Source organism: Bicyclus anynana, chromosome 20 (assembly GCF_947172395.1).
Source record: "Bicyclus anynana chromosome 20, ilBicAnyn1.1, whole genome shotgun sequence".
NCBI lineage: Eukaryota > Metazoa > Arthropoda > Insecta > Lepidoptera > Nymphalidae > Bicyclus > Bicyclus anynana.
The window spans coordinates 6483802-6500832 of NC_069102.1; the positions used below are offsets into that span (position 1 = coordinate 6483802).

General features: G+C 36.1%; 1 protein-coding gene across 1 annotated transcript in view; it reads right to left on the minus strand.

The window, feature by feature from the left end:
- Nucleotides 1-13303, minus strand: part of LOC112046715 (tyrosine-protein kinase hopscotch) — a 32530-nt gene extending 19227 nt beyond the window's left edge. The window contains exons 1-9 of the mRNA XM_024083473.2: nucleotides 12812-13303; nucleotides 11124-11275; nucleotides 7887-8045; nucleotides 6159-6336; nucleotides 5019-5173; nucleotides 3965-4057; nucleotides 3224-3343; nucleotides 2281-2429; nucleotides 1133-1267 (exon numbers count right to left, since the gene is read on the minus strand). Of these exons, the coding sequence (XP_023939241.1) occupies nucleotides 1133-1267; nucleotides 2281-2429; nucleotides 3224-3343; nucleotides 3965-4057; nucleotides 5019-5173; nucleotides 6159-6336; nucleotides 7887-8045; nucleotides 11124-11275; nucleotides 12812-13048 (1378 nt within the window). The 5' untranslated portion in view covers nucleotides 13049-13303. The remainder of the gene's footprint in view (nucleotides 1-1132; nucleotides 1268-2280; nucleotides 2430-3223; nucleotides 3344-3964; nucleotides 4058-5018; nucleotides 5174-6158; nucleotides 6337-7886; nucleotides 8046-11123; nucleotides 11276-12811) is intronic.
- Between the last annotated feature and the right edge of the window lie 3728 nt (nucleotides 13304-17031).

Sequence of the window (17031 nt, forward strand, 5' to 3'; positions counted from 1 at the left end):
TAGTCTCTTATCGTCAGACTTTAAACTGCTTAATAATTAAGGATTAACGAGCGGAGAGAAGATTATTTTAAAGCTTTTTTTGTTTGATACAATAATACTATTGAAAATTAAAATAGTGTTATTGTTACGGTCCTTTTTTAAAAGAATGTTAATTAAGTTAATTTTAAAAGAATTTGTGAGACTGATTGCTACTGATCAGCAGTCCTACAATTAAACATAAGCGTATTTAATAAGATAGTGCTTACTTAGAAACATTATCTTAAATGTTATATGAATATAAGGTTATATGTTTGTTATTTAATTTTATGTTGATTATTTTGATCTCAAATTATTAAAAAACCAAAGCAAATTAATATAAGATATCACCAAATGAGTGGAAGATTTCAAAGATTATCGTAAGAAGTACAAATTAATAAAAAAAGTCTTAAAAATGTCGTCTTTTTATTTTCGTTCCTCGTTTTGCTGGATCCGCGCTGGATCCAGCTGGATTCAGGTCAATCCAGCAAAAATTCCGCTGGATTGAAAACGCCGCTGGATTGCAATCCCTAGAACAAACATACTTACACACATTCACACTTACACACAAACTTTCGCCTTTATAATATTAGTGTGATAGTGTGATGTGATGTGATAGTGTCATAGTAATACAGGATGCTCGGGAGTATTTTCCGTAACTCTATAGTTATATACTTTAAGGAAAATTAATTAAAAATGTCTAAGGAACATGTGTTCTATTTCGGAATAAAAACATTTCTTTTGTAAATAGATTTTAAAACTGTGTCCCATATATCGTATCCTTATATTATGACCTAGCCAAACATATTCGTTGATAAATATCATGAAGTAGCTTATTAATGAAGTGCGGAGTGCCAGTTGCAATATCTCGTCGATATCGACAGTCTTGCCACCAAGATTACGTATTTTAAAATGCAAGGACAGATAAAGTCGTGTGTTACAAGGATAGTCGGAATTGTTTGAATTACTTTGTATGAAAACATAAAGTTTTTTATTATATAAGTGAACTTGTCAACACCTTTAAGTTATGGGAAATACTCCCGAAAATTAATAAATTGCGATTTTTGACTGCTAAAAACAGTAGTTGTCATATTATTTTATCAAACAAATATAGTACCTGTATATAGTAGAATATTCTTATTCGGTAGGCATCTAGGACTTTTGTTGTCTTTCAATATCTCTTGTAGCTCTGCCTGATCGATACGAACACCTTTCTTGACCGGCTCACCACATAGTAAAAGTTGTGATTTATCTGCAACAATACATTTTAATTTCATTATGAGTAATAATAATAATAATAGAGAAAAATACGGTTTCACTTCGATAGAAAAATAAATAAAAATAAAAAAATATTTTTTTTTATAGATAGAAGATAGATTAAAAATATACCGAAAAATAACACGTTAAACTGTAATCAGTATGTTCAGTTCACAATATATATCAATATACAATATTGCGAATGAGATTATAAACTAACGTATTTTACAATATAACGGTAACATATTCATAGATTTTTTTTTTCGATAAATTATGAATTTCATTTAATAAAAAATTAAAGTAAAATTCCCGGGAAATTCAATAATATTGAAACGGTCGTGATTTTCCATATTTTCCATGTACAGGCAACCAATGTAAAAGTTTTCTGTTTGACATTTGCGACGCCATAGTTCAAGATCGCATCGCGCGCTAAAATGTCGTATGGCTTAAAATTCATGTCACATATTTTCAGTTTAAAAATGTTTTATGTCGGGATTTTACACCACAAGTTACCATAAGTTTGTTTTAGATTGATTACAAAAATGACAGGAATATTCTGTATTGGAACGGGTTTCTTGCCACCAAGTCACCAGTCAAAATTGACACACTGGACTTTAGAAGTAGCTGCCATAGAAGAATACTTGCAATAAAATATTTAGATTTGAATGTCAAAAAAATCTTTCTGCATTGCATTGTCACTTAACATCTTAATATGTTATTTCTGTGATGTCCGGCCGCTCAGAGATTGCGTTTCTGACACCTGTCAATGTCACCGTTTTATATTTGCTAAATTATTAATATTTAATGATTTTAGCCCAAAATTAATATGTTTTTTGTAAGTTGGCATAATCATTAAATTTTTAATGTTATTGCTCGTTATTAAGGTTAATAAAATATATTTAAATATCTCAGTGACATTGACATTATGTCTCTCATTGACATTAACAGGTGTCACAAACGCAATCTCTGAGCGGCCGGACTTTGTTATCAGTAAATGTTAATACACACCATATTCGGAAGGCGGAATGCATTCGTTTAGGAATATTCTACCCTCAGGATTCTGATGGCAGCCAACTAGTCTGTCAATACTAAAATATTCCTCATTGTTGAATATGTAACAGTGGCCTTTGAACTCCAGTTTATATGTTTCTGTTGTACTGCAAAAAAAAACAAACTATATTAGAGTAAACGCCCCCGACTTTATGCACAATGAAAGGGGAAAGCCTAACGGCCAATACAATGTTGGACCTAGGAACCCGGGTTGCTTTAAAAATATGTTAAAAAAAAAAAACTCATCATGCTCAACAAGTTCGCCGGTGTATGTACCAAGGCGGCGAAGAACATTAATTAAAGTTGTATACAAAAAGTATTATTCTTTTCTGTATACCAACAAGCTTATCGAATGCGTCATGCGTCTGAGTTTTACGAAATGTTTCATACGCAAACGCACTGCGGACGTCCGCTTCCTTATCTTTCTTACGTATTTTTAGCGTTATGCGTACCGTCTGCATCTTTTTTTGATTCTGACGTCAGTATGCCGATGTCCGCAGTGCGTTTGCGTATGAAAAACGCATGACACTAAAAGCGCTCTAAGTGTTCAAAACATTTTGTAAAACTCAAGACTGTCAACGATCCATGCCTGTCCCTGTTGGAGACAAATTAAATCAAAATGTCGTAAAAAGTGTAGGCTGTACCAAACTTTTTTTTAGTAATGTTTTCTTCATTAAAGTAGAATTAATCAGACTTTTTAGATACAAGTAAATTTTCCGGTGGTTAGGGTACGCCGTAACTTTGGATGAGCTTTCCCTTTTTCGTTACTTTATTCAGACAAACTGAATGAATGAAAGTCTATAGCATAGAAATTAAACACGGTGATTTAATGTAACTTCTTACCCAACTAAGTATAGATATAAACATAGATTAACAGATACACAAACTGTCTTAAAGTTACCTATTTCTGGTGCAAACGTCTAAATAATACACATTGTAGTCATCTTGACACTGCCTTAGAATGTAACAGCCATGCTTTTTGCTGCGTTTTTCTTCCAACTTTCGATAGGAAAACGCACCACTGAAACAAAATACAACAAACATTAATGAGTTAAATGGATAAAGGCTAGACTTTTAACCGACTATAAAACAAGGAGGAGGTTCTCAATTCCTTTGTATGTTTTTGAAGTAAAACTTCTTTATACTCTCTTGACTTGGGGAGTAAGCAGTTAGTTAAATGCATTACGAAAAGTGAAATCGAATGAGGGTAACGGACGTTAAGAATGAGAGCTAAAGAACTTTACTTCAATCGTGTGGTCGTTTTTTATTCAAAACATCTTGTGTAAAGTCCGACCGCTCAGAAATTGCGTTTCTGACATTTGTCAGTGTCACCTTTTTGTATTTGTTAATTAATTGTTAATAATTTAAGCCCAAATTTAAAACGTTTATTGCAAGTTGTTATAATTATTCAATTTTTAAAATTATGCCGCCAGTTTGAAGTTACATCGCATATTCGATCACGACATGTCAGAAACGCAATCTCTGAGCGGCAGGACGTTAATGGGTCCAAGTGACTGACGGGCTAATGACGTCAGTTAAAAAAGATATGACAAATATTATTTCTATAAAATAATAATATTATTCATCTACATTCGCAAATGCAAGACCATTTTTTATTTAGAATATATGTTTACGAGCTTACCCCACAGGTCCGTGGCATTTTATCCTCTGCAATTCCTTCAGTGACGGCGATTCATCATCTTTGGATAGATTAAACGTCCATTTCACCATTAACCTGAAATATTGATGACTCAAACATTATTTTATAACTCAGACAAATTACCATAGGACCTGCCTCGCTAGACGTCACTTCTCTGTCAAAAGTATACGAGTATGATCACGATCTAACGTGTCTACTGGCTATAGGTATAGTATACAAACTGCTATATCTATAGAATCGATGTTTCTTTGTGTTTAAATTACACGTGTGTGTATTACGATTTACATTTATAGTTGTGTGTAGTGTCACAAGAGAAAGTATTTATTGTTGTTAAATATTTACGATGTGTGAGTTTTCCACGTCCCTCTCAAAAATCGACAGACAATTTTGTAGGTGAATTTGAGTGTGATTCAAGTCCAATATAGTCTGAGATCAACAGATACATGACTTAAGATGCAGTAGGTAAAAGAAAAAGCAGAAAATTATTTGAAATATGAAATCTTATAACAGAACTAGCCGACGCCCGCGACTTCGTCCGTGGAAGTCTTAGTCACGCGGCGTGGTATGAATAGAGAGTTACTGGTGGTCGGGCATAAAAATTATAAAATGAACGTGTAGCTATTTGAGCATTATTTTATTCCAGAGTAATTCTAAAACTATGATATGTCCTACTAATATTATAAACTCAAAAGTTTGTAGGGAAGTTTGTTACTCTTTAACGTCGCTACCACTGAAGCGATTTGGCTAAAATTTTGAATGGAAATGGATTTTACTCTGGATTAACACATAGGCTACTTTTTATCATGGTTTCCCGAGATTTGCGAAAACTGATGATTTTAATGATATGAATGTTTGTTACTCTTTCACGCCTCGACTACTAACCGAATTAGCTGAAATTTTGGTATTGAGATATACTATAGCATGGATATTCATATTCATCATTTTAGAACTAATTTGATTATCTAAATTTAATCGTTTACTTTTGTAAAATACGCGGATGAAGTCGCAGGGAGAGGCTAGTTTTATAATTGCTTACCTGTAATATCCATCGCACAAAGATATAAATGAAGACAGCTGCTCCTCCGACTTGAATGTGAAAAATAGTGGTGTGCCTCGCCTCGATACTTCCAAACAGTTGTCTGTATTCCTCGTCAGATATATTAGCTCCTCTATTGCACATACGTGAAACCACTGGAAGAGAATATATATTTGACAAACTTTCATAGTGTGAGTATCAATAATTTAACTGTTATAGGTGTGCATGGCATTTCGGCCAAGTTAAGTGTTATGCAGGTAAACAAAAATTTTGATAAATTTTCAATATATAAAAATAGTAGATATGTTCTACCTCCCTCAATATTTGGTGTAAAAATGGTGACGGCCTTTGTGGTGCAGTGGCATGCGCAGTCGATTTACAACACGGAAGTCCTGAGTTTGATACTCAGTTGGGCTGGCATATTCGGCTCACTGCTGACCTCGAGTCTCCTCTCAGAATGAGAGGGGTTAGGCCAATAGTCCACCACGCTGGCCCAATGCGGATTGGCTGACTTCACACACATAGAGAAATAAGAAAATTCTCAGGTATGCAGGTTTCCTCACAGTGTTTTTCCTTCACCGTTTGAGACACGTGATATTTAATCTCTTAAAATGCACATAGCTGAAAAGTTAGAGTATCCACAGGGCTATCACAGCTCTGTACATAATCCATACTAATATTATAAATGCGAAAGTGTGTGTCTGTCTTTCTGTTTGTTAGTCCGTCTTTCACGGCAAAACGAAGAGACGAATTGACGTGATTTTTTAAGTGGAGATAGTTGAAAGGATGGAGAGTGGCATAGGCTACTTTTTGTCTGTTTCTAGCCCCCCACTTCCCTAAAATGGGGGATGGAAGTTTGTATGTATGGAGCATTTGTAGCGTACGGTAGGTGGGGAAGTAGAGAACATAAGTCAGCTAGTTGTTACATAAATTAATTATTTTATTTTTCGGAAAGTTAAATAATAGCTTGTATAGTCTGTTTGTTTGTTGATGACGCCCATGATATGCGGGTGACGGGGGGAAAGACTGCGCGGGTGTGAAATCGTGCGTGCGGAGTAGTATCGTAACACTCCCCCCGGCCAGCGCGGACCATCGGGAGTGTTACGAACGAAGTTGCCAAGCAATAATTATCCAATTCACCTCTCTGTTTACAGTGTTGTAAAGCCTTATCCCTGGCTGGTGCGGGTGGAAGGGCGCCACGACTACCCTCACGGGTACCACGTCACTGCCGTTCTGCCACAGAATGTTGTCGAACTCCTCGGCCAAGTAGTTAGGCGCTAAGCCGTATAATTGTTGCAGGTACAAGTTTTTTATGTAACTGAAATTAAAAAAAAAAATCCATCATTAAATCTTAGTTTAGGTATAGCTTCAATAGGTAGACTTAGACCGACAGGTCATTGACCGAACCTCGTCCGATGGACTACACTTTACAGCTGTCCTCGATGTGTGTGTTTTGGCTAGTGGGAGGCTTCGGCTCTGGCTAGTTACCACCCTACCGACAAAGACGTACTGCCAAGCGATTTAGCGTTCCGGTATGATGTCGTGTAGAAACCGAAAGAGGTGTGGACCATCAGGTAAGATTGTAATCAAGGGCTAACTTGTAAAGAATAAAAAGAAAAGTACTGTTTACCAACAAACAAATATAAATCGCTAGTCTTTTCACACACAATATTAATTATAATTAACTTGATCTTATGAAAAGAGCTTAGAACAGTTAGATAAAGTTAATATATTTTGAAGAACATTATAAATCGTGCGCACTCGTAACAGTCTTTCCGAATAATAAGAGAATATTGGTCATTTAAATATAACCAAAATAGCATATTTTTAAAACAAATAAAAAACATATTTCAGCGTATAAACACTGTTTTTTTTTAAATAACAACTAATTAACAATTTCAAATGTGAGCCTGTTTGTTTAGTTTTTTACAGTGCCGCCGATCATAATGAAATGCACACATTGCCTGGACTACAGAAAAGGTCATTCAGAAAAGTCATCATTATTCTAGAGGGGTAGAGCCATATGACCTTTTAAGGGTAGATAGCACTGACATGACATTTGACTGACATAATATTAATTAACAAAACAACATAAATACGAACAAAGCTGCGGGTAAAAATATTTGGCAGGACATACTTTCTATTCCAAAAACCAAAAAAAAAACTGTAAAAAATCTAATTTACATTTGTGTAATGAACATGTGTGTTTTCCATTGTAAGGATGTATTTATACATTATGTAAGACTGTACTGTCGTACCCGCTCTAATACATTCATTCCCGACTAGTTTATTTATTATTTGTTTTTATCCCGGAAAAATCCATAGTTCCTGCGGGATTAATTAAAAACCAGACTTAAAAGCGAACAGAGACTCAGACGTCGCTTCATACAATATAACTATTAGTCCAGGATCCGTGGAGCATTTTTACAATTGATTACTAACAATTAATTTTCCGTGAATATTTACGAAAATTCTTGATTCTGGTAGCTAATAGGGTTACAGGGAAATAAGAATTTCTGACCGTAGGAACGAGATAACGCACGCAATTTGTAGGACAATGTGGCTGTTAAATTGTATAATTATTAAGCAACATTAAGAAAAACAACTGGTTAGTAACAATTATTGATGAACTCCCCTCCTCCCAACTTGTATCAGTAAAAAGGTCAAAAATTAACTTGATAGTAATCAATTGTATAAATGCTCCATGGATCCTGGACTATTTTGTACTTACTTACTCTTAAAAATATCGCTGGACATACATAAAAAAAAAAACAAAAAAGACATAGGTACATACAGCCGAACATATAGGTACATACGAGAACCTTCTCCTTTTTGGAAGTCAATTAAAAAAATTTTAAAGTAACTTACTTGACATTGTGCCCCACAGAGCACAGTTGGGGCAAACAGTCGTGAGCATGTTTCTTTGGAACAGGCCCATGACGTTTCAGTATGACCTTTGGGATATATTTTTTATAGTTTCTAACCACCTCGATCATTTGCAACTTATCTTCTGATATTGCTCTGGTCCTGCAAACAAACAAATATAGTCAAAGCTTTATTCACGATGCCCGTATTCGCATTTTTACTATTTGCGAGCTAAATAATTCTGCGTCTGCGTGAAACCCTACTACTACGCCTACCCCTACCCTACCCCTACCTTACCCCTACCCTACCCCTATCCTACTACCCCTATGGTAGGGACCATGCGACGGCGACGGAAGCTTAAAAAATGGAGTAACTTCTTCTTTCCCCTCACTGCTCTGCTCCTTTTGACGGTAGCGTAATGAAAAATATACTTTAACCTGCCCAGGAGTATGAAGAATAATTGTACCAAGTTTTGTTTAAATCCGTCGAGTAGTTTTTGTTTCCATAACGAACATACCACGCGACGGAAGTTTAAATAATTGAGTAACTTCTCCCGTTTTCTTAACATTTCCCTTCACTGCTCTGCTACTATTGATCGTAGCGTGATGAAAAGTATATTTTAACCTGCCCAGAAGTATGAAAAATAATTGTGCCAAGTTTCGTTAAAATCCGTCGAGTAGTTTTTGTTTCTATAAAGAACAGACAGACAAAAATTTTACTGATTGCATTTTTGGCATCAGTATCGACCACTATAATCACCCCCTGATAGTTATTTTGGAAATATATTTCATGTTCATAATTGACCTGTCTACAGATTTATTATAAGTATAGATAATATGATTCTTATTATAGTCACTAATGGAAAATAATTATGGGAAAGAAATGAAACAATAGTAGTGTCCACATGACATATTGTTTTTGCATTGGAGACAACTATCACTGAGCACCCATTGTCTCTTGACAGACAGACAGACAGGTGCTTCATTATATTTTATGGACAATTGTTTACTTCAACTTAATGATATATAATTTGTGATGGCGTTAATGAACTCTGTATAGTTTAGTGAAATTTATTAAATTTTTTTTAAATATACCACTTTCAATTTTGAACATAAATAATTTATTTATATTAGATGATGTATGTCAGGTATTTTAACTTGGCACATACATTCACACACCATGCTTGTGTAGTATCTATCTATGAATAAAAAAAAAACACATAAAATAGAGAACTTTCTCCATTTTTGAAGACTTAATAAGCATGATGCAGTGAAAATTTCAGATATTTAGTTTATTGTGTAAGTGCCGTAGGCTCCTAAATGGGACATCAACAGCATCACCAGGGTTTTGGATGAGCGCAGAAGCATCAACTGATGGGCCCCGAGGGAAAAGCAGAAGAGATGAGCGCAACAACACTCTAAGGGCATCTATCTCCTCTGAGACTCGGACCTCGGCTTAAAGGGCTGTTCTGGAAGGGTGTTTTGGTCTGAGATTATCAGTCAGTGTTCGTGAGTTATAAATGACAGTGTGTCATTTATAACTCACGAACGTCTGTCTGTGATTTACGTGTACATTACACAATGCATACTGCAGAGTGGGTAGAATTAACAGAAAAATTAATTTCATATGTAATTATGTTACAACTGACGAAAAATCAAGATAAACTATTGCTTCAGAAGAAGCACACGCTATGAGAAAAAATTGCCCATCAGTGTTAGAATTTGCATTTGTTTAATCAATGAAGAATTTTCCCAAATATTTTTATTTCCCAATTATTTTTATTTGGAGCTATAGCTAATGGTTCATTTACCTAAAATGCTGTAAAGAAAAATAAATATGTCTTTAGAATTTGTTTACAATATACAAAATAGCTATTTTCTGCACATGTGACACTACTCAAAGAATAGTTCTTATGTTCGCAAGCCTTGCAATATTTCATTTTAGGGTCAACAATTGAGGAAGTTTCAGTTTATTACAATTGGATGAATGGGTTAGAAACAAATAAGATTGAATATATCCTTTGATAACAGGATCAGGTCAGGTCCAGTGTTACATAACAAAACAGTTTGAAATAATAATCAATGGAAATTAATTAACATAATATAACTACTTTTATTGAACTTTTGACTCTTTAGATGTGATAAAATATGTAGTGAATCATGCAGCTGATATGATGTGTTATTTCACTTGTCATTAACACAATATATTTATATAAAATAATATGACGTTATATTTGTTGTTGGGTATTTCAGGCAATAAATAACCAGCCAACAAACATACACTCAAAATCTCACTTTAGGATAATACTGCAAGATATTGTTATCATTACTCATTATAAATGTAAAAGCAATTTTTGTTTGTTACACTTCAAACTTTTTTTGTTTGATCTCCATAAATAATATACAGGGTTTTTTCGAAATCGGTACACTTTTGACCCATATAATCCAATTCAACTTGATGCCTACTATCACCCCTTAAAGGGATCGCTATACGTTTCCAGTGACCCTGTATAATTTTTTCTATTCTGGGTTTATCTGCGATCAGCAAAATATTTATAAACAGATGTGTTCTAGGGTAACTTTGCAATGAAAAGAACATATATAGAGTTTTGTCTGGTGGTAGGCATCAGCCATGGCTAGTTGCCACCCTATTGGCAAAGACATACCGCCAAGCGATTTAGCATTATGGTATGATGCCACATAGAAACCATGGGTATGGGTAGAATAAACTTGTACCTCTTCCAAGTAAGCCTGCTTACATCTTGGATTGCATTGCCACTTAATATCAAGGCTAACTTGTCATACAATAAAAAAAATATCCTTTATGAAGGATTCTTCTCTAGGGTTTGAAGAAGCAGATATCAATCAAGTTACAAAGACAATATTAAACAGTCAGTCCTGATTATCATTATAATTTATCATAGTGGTTATCAACCCCCCCACTAGGTGGACTGATGACATTAAACAGGGATTCACAGGATACAGGCCGATCAGGATTGTGATGTTTGGAAATACCTACAAAAGGCTTATGCTCTGCAGTAGATGTCCATTGGCTGATATGATGATGATGTTGAGAGCGGTTATTAAGAATTGAAGATTATCACCCTGAGGCTACATAGGATCAGTGCTATGGGTTTAAGCTACATACCTATATAATACTAAGCTATAGGGGAGGGATATCCCTATGAGGGAAGCCTGGCCCTGAAATGGGCTGTTAAAATAGGCTGACAATGACACTTACATATCTGCAATGCCAAGACCGAGGAGTTCCTTCTTATGTTCTGGATATTTAATCTCCGGTATTTTGTTTTCATTGACATCATTCCGTGCTTGTTGAAAATAATAATCATAAGTTGTTTCATCCAATGTTATTAAAAGTCCGAGCCGAGGTACCTGTGAACAGCAAAAAAATTATCATCATCCATTATCTATACAAATTTGATAGTAGATATGCAAAATATTTTCTTATTTTATATATGTTTAACTGCAATTGCATCTAAACCTAAGTTCTCACATTTTCAATGTATAAAGAATTTGAGGAAATGTATTTTCCTTCAATTTAATCTATGCTAATGACCTAAATTTTTTGGTTAAAAATTTATTTCAACCAATTAAAGAACAAATAAAGTGTGTTAAATATGTATTACTATTAAGTATTTGACATATAGTGAGGTAACATGTAGCAGTATTAGCGTAGCAATGAATAATAGTATAACAGCCTGTAACGGCTAGATCTTCTTCATTTAATGCTAAGCTGACAGTTTTTTAGTTAGGCCAATAGTCCACCGAGCTGGCCCAATGCGGATTGGCAGACTTTACACACGTAAAAATTCCCAGGTATGCCGGATACGATGTTTTTTCTTCACCTTTTGAGACACGTGATATTAAATTTATTAAAATGCTCATAACTGAAAAGTTGGAAGAGCATGTCGCGGACTGGATTCAAACCTATGCCCTCCGGAATCGGAGGCAGATCGGAATGAGCTATCACGGATGATGGCCACGCTCTTATGATAGGTAAATAAGGTATGCAACTGCGGAATTTACTAACAGGTTGCTGTAAAATTCGAGTATATTTGGTTTAGGGCTGGTATTGTGTCTGCGAATACTATTTCTCACGGAACTGCCAATAATTCTGACGAAAAAATAAAAGATTTAAGCTTAATATACTCGAATATTTGTAATTTCAAACCTGAAACCAATTGGGCTTCTAAACTATTAGGCCATTTTTGCTCTGAATAAAGGTATTAAAATTTATATAACAAATCCTACTAATATTATGAACACAAACATTTATATGGATGTTTGTTACTCATTATCAATGCAACTACTAACTACTGATTTGGCTAAAATTTAAAATGAAGATAGACCCTATAATACCCTAGATTAACACATACGTTATCCCGAAACAAACCATTGTTCCTGTGAGATTTGTGAAAAACTTAATATAATGATGGTATGAATTCTTTTGCACAAAAACTGTAACATTTAAGGGTTTCACAGCCAAGCTATAGTCTTGAAAAATTGATGTGATAAGTTAAATCTACAAATATATCCATAATACAATAATTTCTGTTTTCTGGATCACTATACTAACATTAAATCTTGATAAAAGAAAGCCTTATTTATGCTTGTTTAATCTATTTGTGAAAGGTGAAGCAAAATATGTTGAGTTCCTTATAATAGAGTGAAGAGACAGACATAAAGGGATTTTAAGAATTCAAGTTTTTTATGTTCTGCTGTTTATTTACATTGCAGTTTTTAGTAATTTATTTTACATTTATTTAATGCCTGGACATCCTATTTGCACTCTCAGGTAGTATAGTACAGAAGTCATAAAGTTTAATAAACTTCGTTTGTTTTTTAACTATTTATAATAGAAATTAATTATAAATATTTAATTATTATTATTGATTTTGGGAGTCTCACCTTGAACCGTATTCTCAGTTCGTAATCTCGTGAACTCGAAAGAACTTTGCTGTTATCTTTGAGGAAGCAGTCCGTGCCTTTGATCCTCAATGCGAACAGCGTACGCGTCAATGGTGGTATTTTATATTTTTTACACAAAACTATACACAACTCCTCCGCTGTGAACGTACTGGTGCACGAGATTATGTTCGGTATTGGATCAATCACCACCAACACCTTAACTGTATCCGTTGCCATCGTTTATTTTGTAAACTCGGTCGCAAAAAACAAGACGACTACGCCAACAACATCGACGTTGATAACACTGTAAACTACTTCATTGCTCACAAAATTACACTCCAATAATATTGCGATATTTCACCCATCTTTTCTCACAACAGCGATAAATAATGCACATATTAAATCAATGAATTAAGTAAAATGTTTATTTATAAACCGACTAAGGTCACCAATCACCACCACTACCAAAGGGGACCCATAGATCAAATAATAAAAAGGGGGGACGGGGGACATGAAGTACGAAAGATATGTCAGAACTAGTGATGTGCCAAAATTTATATACGGGGTGTGACGTTCAAAATGTATATCCGGAAATACTGATCCTAAATGGATATTTCGTATCAAGCCGCAAGCCGCAAGACGAAATATCGCATCAAGATCTCGACTCTTTTATCCAATCGGTGTCGTGTGGTGTGGTGGTCGGTAGGAAGCATAGCACGTTTGTGTTCTCTGGGAATTGGTTGCTACATGAAGTTAAAAAAATAATATGATAAAAAACCGTCAACGATCGGACGAAAAGGATCTTACTTTTCACTGAAATATTCACGGAATAGAAATAATTAAAAATTCATTTATTTCAATTAGGCTTACTTTACAAGCACTTTTGAAATGTCAAGTTAAGTCATAATTTAATTTAATTTCATGGTGGTAATAATAGTCAAAAACTTAAAATTAAAGTTATGAGGGTTGCAAAGCGCCTTGGTCCGAGAAGAGCCCACTACAAACTCAGCCAAGGTTTATTTTTTTGTTTACCACCATTTAGAAACTTATCTAGAATTAAGCAGTCGTATACTTATTGCATTTTAACACCAAGCTTTTTTATTTTATTCATTCACGCTTTATTATCAATCAAAACACTTAATTAAAATCATTAAACACTATAATAGACTTATATTATCTATAACTGACACATCACTAGTCAGAACACAGATAACTCAGGCCAAAGTCCATGTTTAATACAGATTAATTTTTGGTCTGCGTCCACTATTATAAACTTCTTGGTTTGTAAACTTCAAAGATAGTGGTAAAAACTCAGACCAATTACAAATGAACTAGTATCGCACCCAAAATCAGTCATTTTTTGAGGGGGTCAAGGTAAACTCACACATCGAAAATATTTAACAGCAATAAGTATATTCTGTGTCCTTACACTACACACAACTTTAAATTTGATTAGCAATTAACACGCACATTTAATTTTTACACGGCCTAAGAAACACATTAATATTCGATTACTTGATCGACCTAGAGAAAAGCGCAGCTGTGCTTTTCACTGGCAAACTGGTCCCCCGAAACAAACCCGGACTCGAAGAACTGAACCGACCCACACCCGGGCAATGTACTACCAAGTACCTAGGCGGAACCTTTGACAACCGCATGAGTTTTTCCATGCACATCAATAAAGTGCATACGTAATGCACCACCTTTACGCGATGATTAACAAAAAAAGCAAACTGTTCCGCCGTTCAAAACTAACGCTTCATTAAATCACGATCCATCCGATCTTAACCTACGCTAGTGTAGTGTTTACCCACCGTCCCAAAACGACCCTTAAGCCGCTCCAAACATTGCAAAACCGGTTTCTGCGACAAATCACGGGCGGATCGTGGTTTCTACGCAATAATGACCTCCATAGACTGTATATAAGTAAATCTCTTAAGAGTTTTTTTTCTACTAAGAGATTTACCTTCAATATCTAGTTACATGAAACAGCTCTCACAAAACTATTTGGACAGAGCTGATAATTTTGCTTATAAATTTGATATAATTAACTTAGAAATATGTACTTGCAAATTAAACGTAACTTCATATTTTAGTAATATAGAAGTTTTCGACCGTATTTTATGCCATTTCGATACAAAAACTGACAAACGCACAAACACAAACAGTGTTATAAATTAGATTGCAACAGTTTTTTTTAAAAGTGGTAGATCATTGATTCTTGATCCTTGTTATATAACAAGGATCAAGAATCAATGATCTACCACTTTCGTTTTCCTCAAAAAATGACAGATAACTATATAGTTATCTGTCATTTTTTTAAGGAAAACTAGCTTAGATTTTGTATATTTTTTATACTAAACTAGAAGTTTTTGCCCGTTTTTTCATCATCATCATCATCATATCAGCCGATGGACGTCCACTGCAGGACATAGGCCTTTTGTAGGGACTTCCAAACATCACGATACTGAGCCGCCTGCATCCAGCGAATCCCTGCGACTCGCTTGATGTCGTCAGTCCACCTGGTGGGGGGTCGGCCAACACTGCGCTTACTAGTGCGGGGTCGCCATTCCAGCACTTTGGGACCCCAACGTCCATCGGCTCTTCGAACTATGTGCCCCGCCCATTGCCACTTCAGCTTCGCAACTCGTTGAGCTATGTCGGTGACTTTGGTTCTTCTGCGGATCTCCTCATTTCTGATTCGATCACGCAGAGATACTCCTAACATAGCTCGTTCCATCGCCCGCTGTGTGACTCTAAGCCTTCTTATGAGGCCCATAGTTAGCGACCAAGTCTCGGAACCATAGGTCATCACTGGCAACACGCACTGTTCGAAGACTTTTGTCTTCAGGCACTGAGGAATTTCGGACGAAAAGATGTCGCGAAGCTTCCCGAATGCAGCCCAGCCGAGTTGGATTCGACGGTTCACCTCTTTCTCGAAATTGGACCTACCTAACTGGATCATATGTCCTAGGTATATGTATTCGTCTACAATTTCGAGTGCAGCGTTCTCAACTATAACTGGGTGGAGCGATACATGAGCATTACACATTATTTTTGTTTTGACCATGTTCATTTTCAGGCCCACCTGTTGAGAAACGCTGCTGAGGTCATTGAGCATGGTACTAAGGTCATCCAGAGTCTGTGCCATGATGACTACATCATCCGCGAACCGCAGTTGAGTGATGTACTCGCCATTGATGTTGATGCCAAGTCCGCTCCAGTCCAGAAGCTTAAAGACGTCTTCCAGTGCGGCGGTAAATAGCTTCGGAGAGATCACATCTCCCTGACGCACTCCTCGCTGCAACTGGATTGGCCTCGTAGTCTGATCCTGAATACGGACTGACATAGTGGCGTTTTCGTACAAGCACTTCAACGCTTGGATATACCTGTAATCAATTCGGCATCTCTGCAATGACCTTAGCACAGCCCAGGTTTCCACCGAATCGAAGGCTTTCTCATAGTCCACAAACGCTAAGCAAAGTGGCTGGTTATACTCGTGAGTCTTCTGTATAACCTGCCGCAGCGTATGGATGTGGTCTATGGTACTAAAGCCTTTTCGGAAACCGGCTTGTTCGGGAGGCTGGAAGTCGTCAAACCTATTAGCGAGACGATTCGTAATGACTCTCGAGAACAATTTGTAAACATGGCTTAACAGCGAGATGGGTCTGTAATTCTTCAGCAAGGTGTTGTCACCTTTTTTGAAGAACAGAACCACCACGCTCCTATGCCACGCCTCAGGCGTCGTGCCCTCGTGAATGACGGAATTGAACAATCGCTGAAGGACTTTAAGTATCGGTTTTCCACCCGCTTTCAGGAGTTCTGCTGTGATTCCGTCCTCACCTGGCGCCTTATTGTTCTTCAGGTGTTTGAGAGCCACACTAATCTCGTATAGGCTGACGTCCGGGATATCTTCGGTATAGTGTCGGGTCAACTTGGCTCTGGGGTCTTTAGCCAAATTGGCAACAGGCTGCTGAGTAGTCGTGTATAGCTGTCCATAGAACTTCTCGACCTCACTTAATAACTCGGGCTTGGAAGAAATTAGATTACCGTGTTCGGTCTTCAAACGCGTCAGCTGCCTCTGTCCAATAGACAGATCTCTGGCGAAAACTTTCGAGCCTCGATTATTTTCAATCGCATTTTTAATACGCTCGGTATTGAAATTTCGCAAGTCGCTGGTTTGCGACTTAGAGATCTGTCTACTGATTTGTCGGTATTTT